Source organism: Saccostrea echinata, unplaced genomic scaffold (assembly GCF_033153115.1).
Source record: "Saccostrea echinata isolate AGI-Se365-2 ecotype Australia unplaced genomic scaffold, CSIRO_AGI_Sech_v1 ptg000030l, whole genome shotgun sequence".
NCBI lineage: Eukaryota > Metazoa > Mollusca > Bivalvia > Ostreida > Ostreidae > Saccostrea > Saccostrea echinata.
Window position 1 is genome coordinate 29,872,092 of NW_026889779.1, and position 15,409 is coordinate 29,887,500.

At 34.2% G+C, this 15,409-nt stretch overlaps 1 protein-coding gene across 1 annotated transcript in view; it reads right to left on the bottom strand.

Annotated features, from left to right (window-relative positions):
* Positions 1-883: 883 nt before the first annotated feature.
* Positions 884-15,409, bottom strand: part of LOC133197670 (cation-dependent mannose-6-phosphate receptor-like) — a 24,962-nt gene continuing 10,436 nt past the window's right edge. Inside the window, exons 2-7 of the mRNA XM_061333798.1 lie at positions 14,762-14,938; positions 11,574-11,749; positions 6,276-6,388; positions 5,955-6,097; positions 2,887-3,013; positions 884-2,453 (exon numbers count right to left, since the gene is read on the bottom strand). Coding sequence (XP_061189782.1) covers positions 2,334-2,453; positions 2,887-3,013; positions 5,955-6,097; positions 6,276-6,388; positions 11,574-11,749; positions 14,762-14,901 — 819 coding nt within the window. The 5' untranslated portion in view covers positions 14,902-14,938 and the 3' untranslated portion in view covers positions 884-2,333. The remainder of the gene's footprint in view (positions 2,454-2,886; positions 3,014-5,954; positions 6,098-6,275; positions 6,389-11,573; positions 11,750-14,761; positions 14,939-15,409) is intronic.

The following is a 15,409-nucleotide window of genomic DNA, read 5'->3' on the forward strand; positions in this document are numbered from 1 at the left end:
CGGAAAATAGTTTCCTCGACCTGATCAACGTTAGTTGGAAACATGGGATAATTTATCCCACGTTTCCAACTACCGTTGATGCCCTGGCATACTCTACTAACTAGACAGTGATTCCTTATATATATATATATATATATATATATATATATATATATATATATATATATATCTGTGTGTGTGTTTAAAGGAAAGTGGGTATGCCCATATGCCCATCCCCTTTCTTGGAAAAAAAGTGTCTGTATCGCTTAATAGCGGAAAAGTAAAAACAGTGTTGGGTGTAGACACATCAAGCGCACAATTACCGCTGCAATTCATTTATGGAATTTTGCATTTCATTTCCGACTTTTTTTTATTTTCATTTCCAACATATATTTATATATATATATATATATTTGGCATTACCGGAATTGGGGGGGGGGGGGGGAGGGGGTCCGGTAATTTAATGTTAACCAAGCGAGAAAAAAATTAACAGGATATAAATATTACGTTTATATCAAACCACATTTTTCAAATAAAAAATATTACGATACACTGTATATAAATGCAGCACTAAGTCTAGTTAAAAGTTTTGCATGAGTTATATGAGCATGTAATTTTCACCAGATTTAATGTCCACTTCATTATATGTCGGTGACTGCACCGAATTTATGTTGGATATCAGTGATTTATTCTTTTAATTGAATTTTTTCTTATAAGGAAAGTCTTGAATTCTGTTTTCATAGCCGGAAAAATGTTGGAGATAAAAAATTTTAAAATGTCGGGAATGAAAACTACAAAATGTCGGAAATTGAATATTTTTGTTAAAAAATCCGGAAATGAAATGCAGCCCCAAACAGAAGTTCTATCATGAATTGTCTAGATAAAGTATTCAACATGACATGAATCATATTACTTATTTATTAATTATAGGTTTTTAAAAAATCAAGTTTTTAGACCAAAATTATACATCCATACATACATATAAACTACATCAATTCTTTAATAAAATATAAAGAAAACACACTTCTTTACACAGCACTAATTAAATGAGTATTTACAGAGAAAATTCTTACAACTTTTGTTCACCGCTTCCATTCATGAGGAAATGATAAATTATTCATTTTCTACAAACCACATCTGAGTTGACAGAAGCTGCAGTGTAAAGCTATCAAAGCACCACATGTCTTTTTACCTGCACACATTTATTCCATGGTAGGGGATGATGGGTTACAATTTTTGGACCCCAAACATGCCATGTACAACTTCATCATTCATTAAATATATGTATCCCACACTTTTTTGCACTAAACTCAAAAGCACAGCATAAAGAAAAAATTATGATTTGGACAATTATTCAAACTACACCACTGCTGAGAATTCATTCAAAAATGCCAGATTTCAAATGATAAACAGGTAGGAACTGTACACATGTATATCTGCTGGAGCCATGTCAACAGAATGCTGGAAAACGGAATGCTCCACAGTAGCAGGAAAACTATAAGAAATGGAGGAATTCATGGAACCAAAAAAAAATCTGTATTCCACAACTATAAAACTTGGAATTTATCTTGTATAAGATTGTTCATAAACACAAAAATGTCTAAAACGTGTACCCTAAGAGTGATCTCAAAATGTTTGCCCAGTCTTTAGATTTTTTAGATTTAGTTGTTGGAAGGAATTCATAAACCTCATTACATGTAAATAATCACACACTGAGTATTAACATATACATGTAACACATATTTATGATACAATACTTATTTAGTTACAACTACTTTATCAACCGTGGTGATACAAATATTCATGAAAACATTTATTTTATATATTGCATTATTATTATTTATAGTATATTTTTTGGACTTAATTGCAACATATCTTGTACAATAGACCACCAAAAGCTACTGGGCTATTGCCTTAACTTTGGAGAGGGACTGACAAAGTGAAAAACTCAAAAGTATTTTACAGGTATAATTCACTAAACAACAAAACAATGTAAGAGTGGTTATTTATGCTGTAAATAAAGTACATTTTTAACACACAAGCATAATATGTGGGTATAAAAAAAAAACAAGGTCCTGAATTTTATGGTTACCATGTATCAAAAGTATATAAAATATTTCTTTCCCTTCCATAAACAAAAAAGTTTAACAGGGCTTTAAGCTTCCTGTGAATTCAGTGTAAATTTCCCCCACATGTAAATAACCACTTTTAAAATAACTTTTAAATGTTTTAACTGTCATGCTTAATTTCTGCATTTAGTAGAAATAAATCAAATGCATTAAAACCTGGGAATGTGTGAAACAAAAACAATTTACACATAAGAGATATGTGAATTCTTGGTCAGTAAATGGACATCACATGGGTAAGAGATGATCATCTCTCTCATCATCACCCTCCAACTGGTCATCACCAATGCCTTTATATGACCGGGACCCGGGGGGTTTCTTGGACCGACACACCAGATCACACCCATCCTGTGTAAGAAGAGTATTATATCTTGTCAGTACATGTTTCACTGGCAAGCAAGGTGCTAAATAAAATAAACTAGGACAAAATTTTGTCTCTTTCAATTCCTTCTTCCTCTTTTCAAGATACCAGTATAAAGTACATGTTATAAAACATTTAAACCAGAAGTTTCTGAGGAGACAGCTCTACAGATTTGAATTCAAAATAGCCATTATCAAGTTTAATCAAGATTAATCGAGAAGGACCTAGAGTGTTGGAGGTTTAGAAATTTGAACAAAACCTAAAGCATTCTAACTTCAGTAAACATAGCAATATTATTATCATAATAGTAGTAGGCATAGCTTTATTGAAATTTTTTTTGGACAGACAGACAGTTATAGAGTGGGAGGATGGACACTGAAGTTGTATTTGAAAAGTGAAGCTGAAAACTTGTGCACTTACGGCTTGAAGATTTCCAAAGTCCTGCCAGAATTCATAATTAGGGCACTGTTCTTTTCCTTTGGCATGAAGAACAAACCTCATGTATGCACATCCCAATATAAGATACAATGACATTACACAGAGAAACCTGGCAATAAAAACAGTTACACTGTGATCAGTTTCAACTCTGTGTAGATTAAACAAGAAGTCTGTGAGCCAGTGCTCACTAATAATACCCCTGCTCTGATGTGAATACACAAGTTCATTTTTGGACAGACACAGGGATAAACAAGAAGTTGACATCAGATTCATACAAAAATGAATCCCACCATATGACATGCCTTAACAATGAATGTGCTAAACTTTCAAGCATCTGCAAAAAGTAGTTGCTGAGAAATCTGCAACCAAAATTTGTAATGTATGGTACAGACAGATCATGGATAAATAGGAAGTTGACATCAGATTCGTACAAAAATGAATCCCACCATATGGCATGCCTAAACAAAGAGTATGCTAAAATTTTAAGCATCTACGATGAATAGTTGCTGAGAAAACTGCGACCAAAATTTGTTATGTATGGTACGGACAGACACACGGATAAACAGGAAGTTGACGTTGGATTCTCACAAAAATAAATCCCATCATATGGCATGCCTAAACAAAGACTGTGCTAAAATTTTAAGCATCAGGGATGAGTAATTGCTGAGAAAACTGTGACCAAAGAGCTAGGTTCACTTTATGCATAAAATGGCCCTGTAAATATACCAATTTATTGACTAACACCTTATGTTTCATTTTAAACATCAAGATAAAGTAGAGACTTAGTACTTTCATTTCCTATTAAAAATTTTCTTCTTAAAGCCATGGTCTTGGAAAACAGGCTTCATGGAATTGCAATGTTCTTGAATTTTAAGGAAAATAAGTATATTTGAGTACTTTCACCGAAGAAAAATAATATGAGCACCCTCTGATCTAAAAAATAAAACTTGTTTTGTAATCCTCAGAAATAGTTCTATCATTTAATAGTTGCATATTTGAGATCAGATGTTGTGCTCTATATTAAATATCGAAAAATAGCTTTAAAAATTGGCTGTTTTTGTAGAATTTTTCAGGATATGAGGAAAATGACGCATTTCATGACGTCATAATGCATTGATTAGCCAGAAAATTAAGTCATTTTTGATAGATATGCAATCACCAAAAATCTAAATGATATTTAATGCATTGCCAACTAAAACCAAGCAATTTCAGATTTTCTGAAATTCACAGGGCCAAAAAAGGCCCTAAGTGAACCTTGTTCTTTGTTATGTATGGTATGGACAGACGCACGGATAAACAGGAAGTTGACATCGGATTCTCACAAAAATAAATCTCACCAAATGGCATGCCTAAACAAAGAGTGTGCTAAAATTTCAAGCTTCAACGATGAGTAATTGCTGAGAAAACTGCGACCAAAATTTGTTACGGACAGACACACAGACGGACAGACAGCTAGACAGACAGACACACAAGGGTAAAACAGTATAACCCCTCTCCTTCAGAGCGGGGATATAATAAACAATTGCACTTTGATCATTATTAACTCTATAAATGCTCTGCCATTGCTTTGCTTAATATTGGAAAACTGCTTCCTAAAAATTTTATTATTTAAACTTTAAAAACATGAAAAATCAATATCATTTCTCATGAACAAATTTGTTCTTTTACATTTCAGGGTTTAGTTAATACTTTTAGGTACAGGGGACTGCAAATTTTGAATAGAGAAAGTTGCAAAATTTGGAAATATTGATGACACATGTAACGTTTTACTGTAGAGTCAAGGCAGATTGTAGGCTTATATCCTCTTTTCACATCTTTATGAACATTATAGTCTCAAAATCAATGATTTTTGATGAGAAGAACTGAGAATTTCAATGTGGATGTCATTTGGGAATTTTTTCCTTAATTTTGGGAAGAAAAAAACAAATTTTTCATTGGGAATAGAACCTTTGACCTGGATGCAATTAAGCACTGCATTTAGTTATCAATGTCTTCCAAAACAAAATTAAAATATGAAATTTCATTTTAAACTTGTAATTTTAAGAAAAATGCTTGATCTTGACAGAAAATAAAATATATGTAACTGTACTGTGTAGTTTAACAATTCTAACATATTATAGAAATAAAACTAAATGTGTCATTGTACCATGGACCCCAACCCCCTTCCAAGCAAGGTTAGAGCTTAGATTGGTCTCCAAATACATGTATCTACATCAATTCTAAGATGTTAGAAGTTTGTTAATGGTTTAACAAGCTTACATGATATATTATTGTAATCTTTGGAAATTCTGTTACGGAGTTAGCAACAGATTTAACCTGTAATTTAATACAGATGGTGTCCACACTGACACTGACAGTACAGCTGTACTTACAAAATGATAAGAATGATGCCAACTCTAATGATGACATTACTTACACCATGAAAAGAATAGAACCCAGACTAAAGCTGAGGGTACAGCTTACACAGTGATAAGAACGGTGTCCACAGTAAGACTGACATTACAGCTTACACAATATACAATGGTAAGAATGGTGCCCACAATAAGACTGACAGTACACTGTACTTACACAGTGTTGAGAATGGTGCCCACCATAAGAGTAAAGACTGAAAGTACACTGTACTTACACAATGATAAGAATAGTGCCCACAAACTAAGGCTTATGGTAACTTACACAATGATAAGAATAGTGCCCACAAACTAAGGCTTATGGTAACTTACACAATGATAAGAATAGTGCCCACAAACTAAGGCTTATGGTAACTTACACAATGATAAGAATAGTGCCCACAAACTAAGGCTTATGGTAACTTACACAATGATAAGAATAGTGCCCACACACTAAAGCTTATGGTACTTACACAATGATAAGAACAGTACCCACACACTAAAGCTAGCTTATGGTACTCACACAATGATAAGAATAGTGCCCACAAACTAAGGCTTATGGTAACTTACACAATGATAAGAATAGTTCCCACAAACTAAGGCTTATGGTAACTTACACAATGATAAGAATAGTGCCCACACACTAAAGCTTATGGTACTCACACAATGATAAGAATAGTGCCCACACTTAGGCTAAGGCTGATATTGAGAGTTTTGGGGCACACTACACTGGTTTTCATCTCAAATAAATAAAAACAGTCATGAGTTTTGTTGTTCTCTTCCTCCAAAACAATCAGTTCCTCAGTCTGAAAAACAAAGAAAAGCAATATATAAAGTTGTTCATAGCAATTATGGGAAACAATCAAAATTGTTTTTCTTCAAGACATTGCATCTCTCTTTTTTGTTTAAACCATGCTTTAACAATAAGAGAGTACCAGGGATAGGGTTTAAGCATACAGTGGTAGTTGGAGAAAGTTGTCTTACCCCTAAACTAACACTGCTGTCACAGTTTAACATGACACGACCCCTGCGAGGCTCGGAACCACAGTGTGAATGATAGGGCTCGCCATCCAAGTACTCCAGGATCAACCAATCATCTAAACTCAGTAAATAAATCATTTCATTTTAATTTGCATGCATCTATCGTAGACTTAAGGTAGTCCAATTCTAAGGTACTGAAAATCCACTTTTAAGTAATTGAAAATGCTCACAAAAATGTCTCGGTTTTCACACAGTAACATGAATTTATCCATGGAATTTCTTCAAAGTTCATCATTTTAATTAATCATCTTATATAGGGAAAATTATCAAATCTCAAATATATTTTCAGGAAATGTGAATAAAAACACCAACTATGCATTTTTCCCCCCTTTTTATGCCTATACAGTATTTTAGTTCTTTTTACTTCAATTGTAATGTAAATACATAGTGTAATAAAATTCTATCATTTATGAGGCGATGCATGCACACATGTGGAATTCAGAACAATGGCATATGGTTTGGATTCATGATTGTACGTGCATTTATATGTGCACTTAAGAGTCATGCATTATATCTGACGTCAATAGGGAAAAAGTCTTTTGACACTGTTTAAATGCCCCACCACACCCCTTTAAATACAATAGCAAATAATAATAATAATAATAAAAATAAAAATAAAATAAATCGATAAAACACAAGATGTGTTTGTGAAACACTGATGCCCCCGTATGGCAGCTTATGGCAAAGGTTAAAGTTTCTCAAATACAAGTCAAAATCCAGGCCAAAAGATAAAAAAATGTTAAATTTGAAAGCCCTAGCTGCAACTGTTCAAAAGTTATGGCGAAGGTTAAAGTTTTTTAAAAGTAAGTAAAACATCAAGGTCAAGGTTTAAGTTGTTGGTATCCAAAGGAAGGTCTTGTCACAAGGATTACATATGTAAAGTATGAAAGCCCTAGCACCAACCATTCAAAAGTTATGGCCAAGGTAAAAGTTTTTTGAAAGTAGGTCAGACTCCTAGGTCAAGGTCAAAAGGTCAAAGTGATTGGAATCCAAAGGAAGGTCTTGTCACAAGGATTACATATGAAGTATGAAAGCCCTAAAACCAACCATTCAAAAATTATGGCCAAGGATAAAGTTTTTCAAAAGTAGGTCAAACTCCTAGGTCAAGGTCAAAAGGTCAAAGAGGTTGGTATTCAAAGGAGGGTGATGTCACAAGGATTACATATGTCAAGTATGAAAGCCCTAGCATCAACCATTCAAAAGTTATGGCCAAGGTTAAAGTTTTTCAAAATTAGGTCAAAATCCAAGGTCAAGGTCAAAAGGTCAAAGTTGTTGGTATCCAAAGGGGGGCCTTGTCATAAAGAATACACAAGTGAAGTTTGAAACCCCAAGCACCAACTGTTCAGAAGTTATGGCCAAGGTTTAAGTCTCATAAAATTTTGCAAAAGTGGGTCAAACTCCAAAGTCAAGGTCAAATATGATGGTACCCAAAGAAAGGTCTTGTCACAAGGAATACACATGTGAAATTTGAAAGTCATAGCTTCAACCAATCAAAAGTTATGGGCAAGGTTAAAGTTGACAACAGACAGACAGACAAACAGATAAACAGACAAACAGACAGACAGGACAAAAACAATATACCCCCAGGATCTTTCGATCCGGGGGCATAATAAAAAGCTTGTGCTTTCATTGCTAGACATCACATATCACATCTAATTTCATATCATGCTAATAAGCAGTGGTATCTAATGCTAGACTAAAGGAAATTCGATTTCTCTAAAAGTGAATTCATTTTTTTTCTTTTATGGGGTACAATTGTCAACTTTTTTTGCATGACTGTTTCTAAAATTTCAAAGAACCTTGAATCATATTAAGATGCAAAATGAAAATTGTTGCACAAAAAGATCTCAATTTCAAGCTTCATTTCAAGACTTTTTAAATAAAATACCGTATATACTCACCTATAAGTCGGTTTTTTGGGAGTTAAATTTTTGTCCAAAACTCTATGTACGGCTTATAGGTGGATCGATTTATAGCCAGGTACTATAGTAATATTAAGGATTGGTAGAATTTAGTATTTCGTAAACATTTCCATCGATTATCGTTGAATAAAGTCTGGATATATTAATAATTTACGCATTCTAAGATAACGCATAAAGTATAATAATTTACATATTTTAATGATTTTATTTTTATCTTAAATGTGCATTACATAATTTGTTTTATTAATGATTTTTCTAAAAACATTAAAAACCAGGTTAAAACATGAAAGCACTGATTTGAAATTGTCAGCTTATTGTGGCAAAGAGTTGTTTCGACTTATAATTTAAGCGGGTCAATGCAAATCCCTCCAAAATAACCTTAAAAATTACAACCGACTTATAGGCGGACCGACTTATACGAGAGTATATACGATAATAATTGTAAGAGTTATCCTTCCTGGCTGAGGATCAGATACAGTATCCTTAAGCTTCTTTTAAAGCAAAAGTGGATTTTATTATTACAATAAAACACGCTTTAAACTATGTACTAGGCCTAGGACTGACAATTTTGCTTCATTATAAACCTAACTTGTTATATCCATCAAGTCTTAAACATATATGGGGAATAAAAATCATTTTGCTGTTAAGTAATATTTGAATCAATATACAATATACACTGGGAACAAAATATCTCGTTGGAACATCTGTATTCTGTGTTTTTGATCCGTCGTTTTAAGCATGGAAACATTATTGCAGTAAATGTATTATTTAGATTCCTGTGCGTTTATTTTAATTTACATTGTGTGTACAGTTTTTCTCGATTGAACAAATACATTAATCAGTGTAACAAGAGGCCCAGGGCCACATCGCTCACCTGCGCACTATGGCTAGGAAAGAGCAGAAATCAGTTCAGTCTTGAAAGGTTGAAAATTTTAAATACAAAAGTGGTTCCGGGGGAGGGGGGGGGGCTTGAATTGAACAAATTTGAATCGACATTACCTGAGGATGCTTCCATTTAAATATGATCAATCATTGCTTTGCTGTTCTTGAGTAGAAGATTTTTAAAGATTTCTTCCTATGTATTCCTTTGTAAAACTTTGATCACCCATTGTGGCCCCACCCTACCCCCAGGGGTCATGTCTGAACAAACTTGAATCTACACTGTCTAAGAATGCTTCCATATAAATATGACCAACCATGGCTTTGCTGTTCTTAAGAAATAGTTTTTTTAAAGATTTCTACTATGTATTCCTATGTAAAACTTTGATCGCCCATTGTGGCCCCATCCGACCCCTGGGGGTCATGATTTGAACAAACTTGAATCTACACTACCTAAGGATGCTACCATATAAATATGACCAATCATGGCTTTGCTGTTCTTGAGAAGAAGATTTTTAGAGATTTTTCCTATATATTCCTATGTAAAACTTTGATTGCCCATTGTAGCCCCATCCGACCCCCAGGGGCCATGATTTGAATAAATTTGAATTTACACTACCTGAGGATCCTACCATGTAAATATGACCAATCATGGCTTTGCTGTTCTTGAGAAGAAGATTTTTAAAGATTTTTTCTATATATATTCCTATGTAAAACCTTGATCGCCCATTGTGGCCCCACCCGACCCCCAGGGGTCATGTTTGAACAAATTTGAATCTACGCTACCTGAGGATGCTTCAATGTAAATATGACCAAACATGGCCTTGCTGTTCTTGAGAAGAAGATTTTTAAAGATTTTTCCTATATATTCCTATGTAAAACTTTGATCGCCCATTGCGGCCCCATCCAACCCCCAGGGGTCATGATTTGAATAAACTTGAATCTAAATTACCTGAGGATGCTTCCACATAAGTTTCATATTTTCAAGCACATTGGTTCTTGAGAAGAAGATTTTTTAATGATGCCATTAATTTTTCACAAATTCATAATTATCTCCCCTTGGAAGAAGACTTGACCCTTCATTTGAACAAATTTGAATCCCCTTAACCCAAGGATACTTTGTGGCAAGTTTGGTTGAAATTGGCCCATTGGTTCTGAAGAAGAAGTCGAAAATGTAAAAAAGTTTACAGATGGACAGCTAGACGGACGGACGGACTACAGACAAAATGTGATCAGAAAAGCTCACTTGAGCCTTCGGCTCAGGTGAGCTAAAAACTTGTGTGTTTGCCTACTTACAGACAAGATGTAATTTATGTTGTGTAATCCTTTTGAAAAAATGTAATAGACAAGTGGTTTAGGTTCATTTTTAGGAAATTATGATGATGATAAATAAAGTTATTGCAATGAATATCACTGTCTACTAGCTGCTTCTGATAGTAAGTCATGTCCCCAGAAGTTCTTTGGATGCAATTTATTATAAAATACATACCCAAATCAAACTTTCAAGGAAAGAAATTTTGATTTAAAATGCTCTATATTGTATAAAGGCAACTCTTGATACCTCAAAGTCTGTGGTACTGAGTAAAAACTCCGAGAGATTAAGAGTTCGGGTTTTCAAGAGTCGGGAATTTTCCAGGTTGATTGACAGGTTTTAAAATCAGTCTTACAGGATGTAATGATTTTCATTAATTTGAAAAACTGGGACCGGAGACTCATTTCGAATGATCAACTTTGAGCCATCAAGAGTAACCTTGTAAGTTCACCCTTTGTTAAATGAAATTGTTTAAATTTGACACCATGGACAATTTTAGTCAGATATTCACAATACATTCTATCATTAAGTCGAATGCTGACTGACGTTTTTCATCTGCATTCATTTGCAATGAATAATTGGTGATATACATTGATAAGTTTGTGTTATCTAAATGCTCTAAATTGATCAAGTCTTGTATATTTTTTTTAAAGAAAGTAGTTCAATTTATCACAAAACACACACATCTTGTTTTTATTGTTTCTAATGGAAAATTTCTCAGGTTTATCTTGAATAAATGTAAATTACATTATTTTGAAGGGTGTTACTTAGAGAGTCAAATCTTAAACATATATTTTCCCTGAGTGTTCAAATTTTTGTGTAAAAAAAGGTGAAATACAAAGGTTAAATTAAAACTAAAAGCTTAAGATAAAAATATTAATATTTTCACAAACCCTGCTTGAAAGTGTCAACTTATTCTGAGAATAGGTGTTAAACTGGGATCCCATTTACTCAAGGATGCATTGTAGAAAGTTTGATATTAGTCTAATTGTTCTGTGGAAGATGAAATTGTGAAAAGTTTACCATCATTGTCAATGACAACAACCATGACAACAGACAAATTTTGATCCGAAAAGCTCACTTAAGCCTTCGGCTCAGGTGAGCTAAAAAGTTTAGAAAGAAACATACTTCCTGATATGATTGTTGTATTTGTATATTTTCCTAATCTATAAAACTTGTTTGTTTCCACACTCTTTTGTAACAGCCCGTATGTTTCACCACCAGTAATCATGCTTTTAGCCAAAGCTTCCGTACAGACACCAAAGAAATATTTATATTTTTCTGATGCATCTTTGCCACTGAAGCTGTTAAAATAGACAGAAAATGCATATAAACTATCAGTCTACTAAAACCCCTGACCAAAAATATATCTTACATCTTGACTAACTGGATTAAAATTATTCTGACATTGAAACATATAATGCTATTATACAAAAAGAGGCCCAAGGGCCTCAACATTCACCTGAGTATGACACAACCCTTTAAGGATTCACAGAATATGATCAACAGAGCCCTGCCCTAACACCAGAATCACTGACCCAGGGCCATTAATTTCAATATTATGGAAGAGACATCCCTACTTATTATAATCATGTACTTAGTTTGTGTGTTTAGTACCCAGAAGCAGAGAAGATTTTCAAACAATTAATGCCTTTTCACTCTATGATCAAAAGAGCCCTGTCCTAACACCAGGGCCCCTGACCCAGGAGCCAGGAATTTCACAATTTTCAAAGAGGCATCCTTGTTCATCATAACCATGCAATTACATGTAGTTTGCACCTACATGTAGTTTGTCTGCTTAGTACCCTGGAGCAGAGAAGAAAATTTTCAAATTTATTTAATGCAATTTCACTTTACAGAACAGAGCTGGACCAGCTGCTCTAACACCAGAACCCCTAACCTAGGGCGATAAATTTCGCAATTTAAGTAGAGGTACACTTGGCTTGCTCATCATAACTATACACTTAGTTTGTCTGCAAAATTTAAGCATGTGGGGGAAGAAAGAGATTTTTAAAGAATTTATGCAATTTCATTAAATGACCAACAGAGCCCCACCCTAACGCCTCACCCTGAGGCAATGAATTTAAAAATTTTGTTAGGGGGCTTGATGCTGATAACAATTATCCCAATAGTTTTACTGCTTGAGGTCCTAGAGTTAAGAAGAAAACTTTTGAAGATAACATTTATTTAGATGTTTTGGTCCACCCATAAGGCCCCAGGGGGTCAGGGACCATGAAAAAAAATGGGTGGACTTGAGAATCTTGAAAAAAACCTATAAATTGAAGTTTAATAAAATGTTTATTTCTTTCCATAATATAAACCACCGATATCTTATCTGTGTGTTCTTGATACATATATGAATTTAAAACACTCATTTCAAGGAAAACCAAATAAATATCGAAGGCATGGGACCCAAATATTTCTTGAATATCAATAGATAATCAGGGTCACGCTTTTTTCATCCTCTTAATGCATAGTCAGTACACGTTTGTTTGCTGTTCTTAAGAAAACTGTAGTTGTATATTGAACAAAATAATGTCATATTAAAAGGAGATGAGCCGACAAACATGCCCTCATATGGTACATGTGCTTAATTTTACAAAAACTTGTTCAAAACAAACTTGTCCCTTCCATTATTATGACTGTGTTTACCTTGATTTGACCTCAACAGACCTGTTGAATATTACAATGAATCACGTGGTGTCTAGCTGCTAGTTTACTTGTGTAAACCGTCATTTTAAAACATGACCTGATCTATAACATGTATTAGAGCTTGTTTGGTTGGTCTGCCATTTGCAAATTTGGCAAATTAAATCTGTTATATTTTTTTGACAACACAATATTTACAAGAAAAAGCTTTTAATTTCATACTGACATTGCTGTAATTGTTGTACACGGATACCATACATATTCAAATTTCTAGAAAGAGAGAGGATAAGAGATGCCAACAAGACTCTGATTGATAGCCTAGCCTCCTATTATTGAGTAGATGACCTAAAAACCACTCCAGGAAGAGTCAAATTCTGGACGACAACACTGCAGAGCGACACTTCGGGATCTCTTTACCCGGCATCCGTCTGTCTGTCTGTCACACCTTGTATCTCAAGAACTGTAAGAGATACAGATTTGATATTTTGCACAAATATTGCTTGGCACTTTAGTTTTTGTAAATTACTATGGTAACCAACCTCATGACCCTTGACCTTTGACCTACTTTTCAAAATAGCTCAAAGTGCTGATATACAGTATATTTTTCACGTTTAAGAGGTAAGTCTATGCTATTTAGCATGTGAACTGTTTGTCATAAAACATTATGAAAAATACCAGTGTTATAATCTACTTGACCTTTGACCTACTTTGCAAAAAATACCCTGAACAGTTTAATTTTACTTTTGTCTTTTGAATTTTGAGAGGCAGGGTTTTGATAATTAGCATTTATACATGTTTATGAGCTCATTGTACTGTACTTTGATATTGTATGATATTCAGTCATTACACAAACTTTTATTTAAATACAATGAAAATACATCGGGATCAGTAATCCACAATGGATCATGTAGACTGAGAATTGCAGTAAAGACAGACTGAAATGTCTTTCAGAGGATTGTTGGAAACACATATTAATAAAATGATAAATAATTACTTCTAATAATTTCAATTTAATTATTCATTTGAGGGTTGGGGAACCATGTTTTTTTTTTTTGTCAGATTCTACTGCGGTATGAGTTTTATACTATCTTTAATTTTTTTTCTTTCCAGGCAAATGCATGAACCATAATGAGAGTAGTTAATAAAAGTTGACCACTCTTAGATTTATGTACCGGTACATCTTTAATGAAGCTACAAAGCAGGTGACACATTTGTTCCTTGGAACACCTAAGTTTTAAAAAAAAATCTAGCTAAGAGGAGGGTGTGCCCCTCTCAGACCCTAATTCACACTCCCTCCCTTTCCAGACACGGACAATGGCTCTGAAAATGATTTTTTATGTATAAGTTTTCCATATAACAAAAACTAGTTTTCTAATTCTGAGTGCCAGTTCCATTTATGTCTGTCAATTAGGTACATTATTTACCTGTAGCATGCAAGTGCATAAACTTTCAAATCCCTATGATTTGTTATCTAAAAAATGAAGACAAACACTTTTTTCAATGAAAAAAAATTGCCTTCCTACATGTACCTACCTACTCTAAAGACTAAGAGTAGGCAACTCTGAACAAAGAATTTTTCAAGCTTGGCTCTATCATAAGACATGAGAAATGGTACAGATATCTGCTTATAAAAAAATTAAAATGATTTTGTTCTTTAAACAAATTACGTTTTTCCCACTAATGGTTGTATCCGTTTCTGTAGATCTCTGTCTGTATTGTGTACAGGAAATTTACAGTCAGAGAGCGAGACATCCACCAAATGGACAGTCACTATTAACATTATCCATAGACAGTCTGCACCAATCATTTTCCTCTCCTTTCCTCTATTCTGCCTCCCTAAAACACTAAATAAAGAAAAGACCAGTTAAACAAGAGGCCCATGGGCCACATCGCTCACCTGAGTAACTTTGGCCATGCTGTTCATTACCAGACTCCCCCCTTGTAATACCTATTGTGGCCCCACCCTCCCCCCAGGGGCCATGATTTGAACAATTTAGAATCTACACTACCCCAGGATGCTTCCACATAAGTTTCAGCTTTTCTGGTCCAGTGGTTCTTGAGAAGATTTTTAAAGATTTTTCCTATATATTTCAATGTAAAACTTGGGATTCCCCCTATTGTGGCCCCGCCCTATCCCCTGGGTCATGATTTGAACAATTTAGAGTGTACACTACTTGAGGATGCTTCCACATAAGTTTCAGCTTTTCTGGCCCAGTGGTTCTTGAGAAGAAGATTTTTAAAGATTTTTCCTATATATTTCAATGTAAAACTTGGATTCCCTATTGTGGCCCCGCCCTACCCCTGGGGGTCATGAT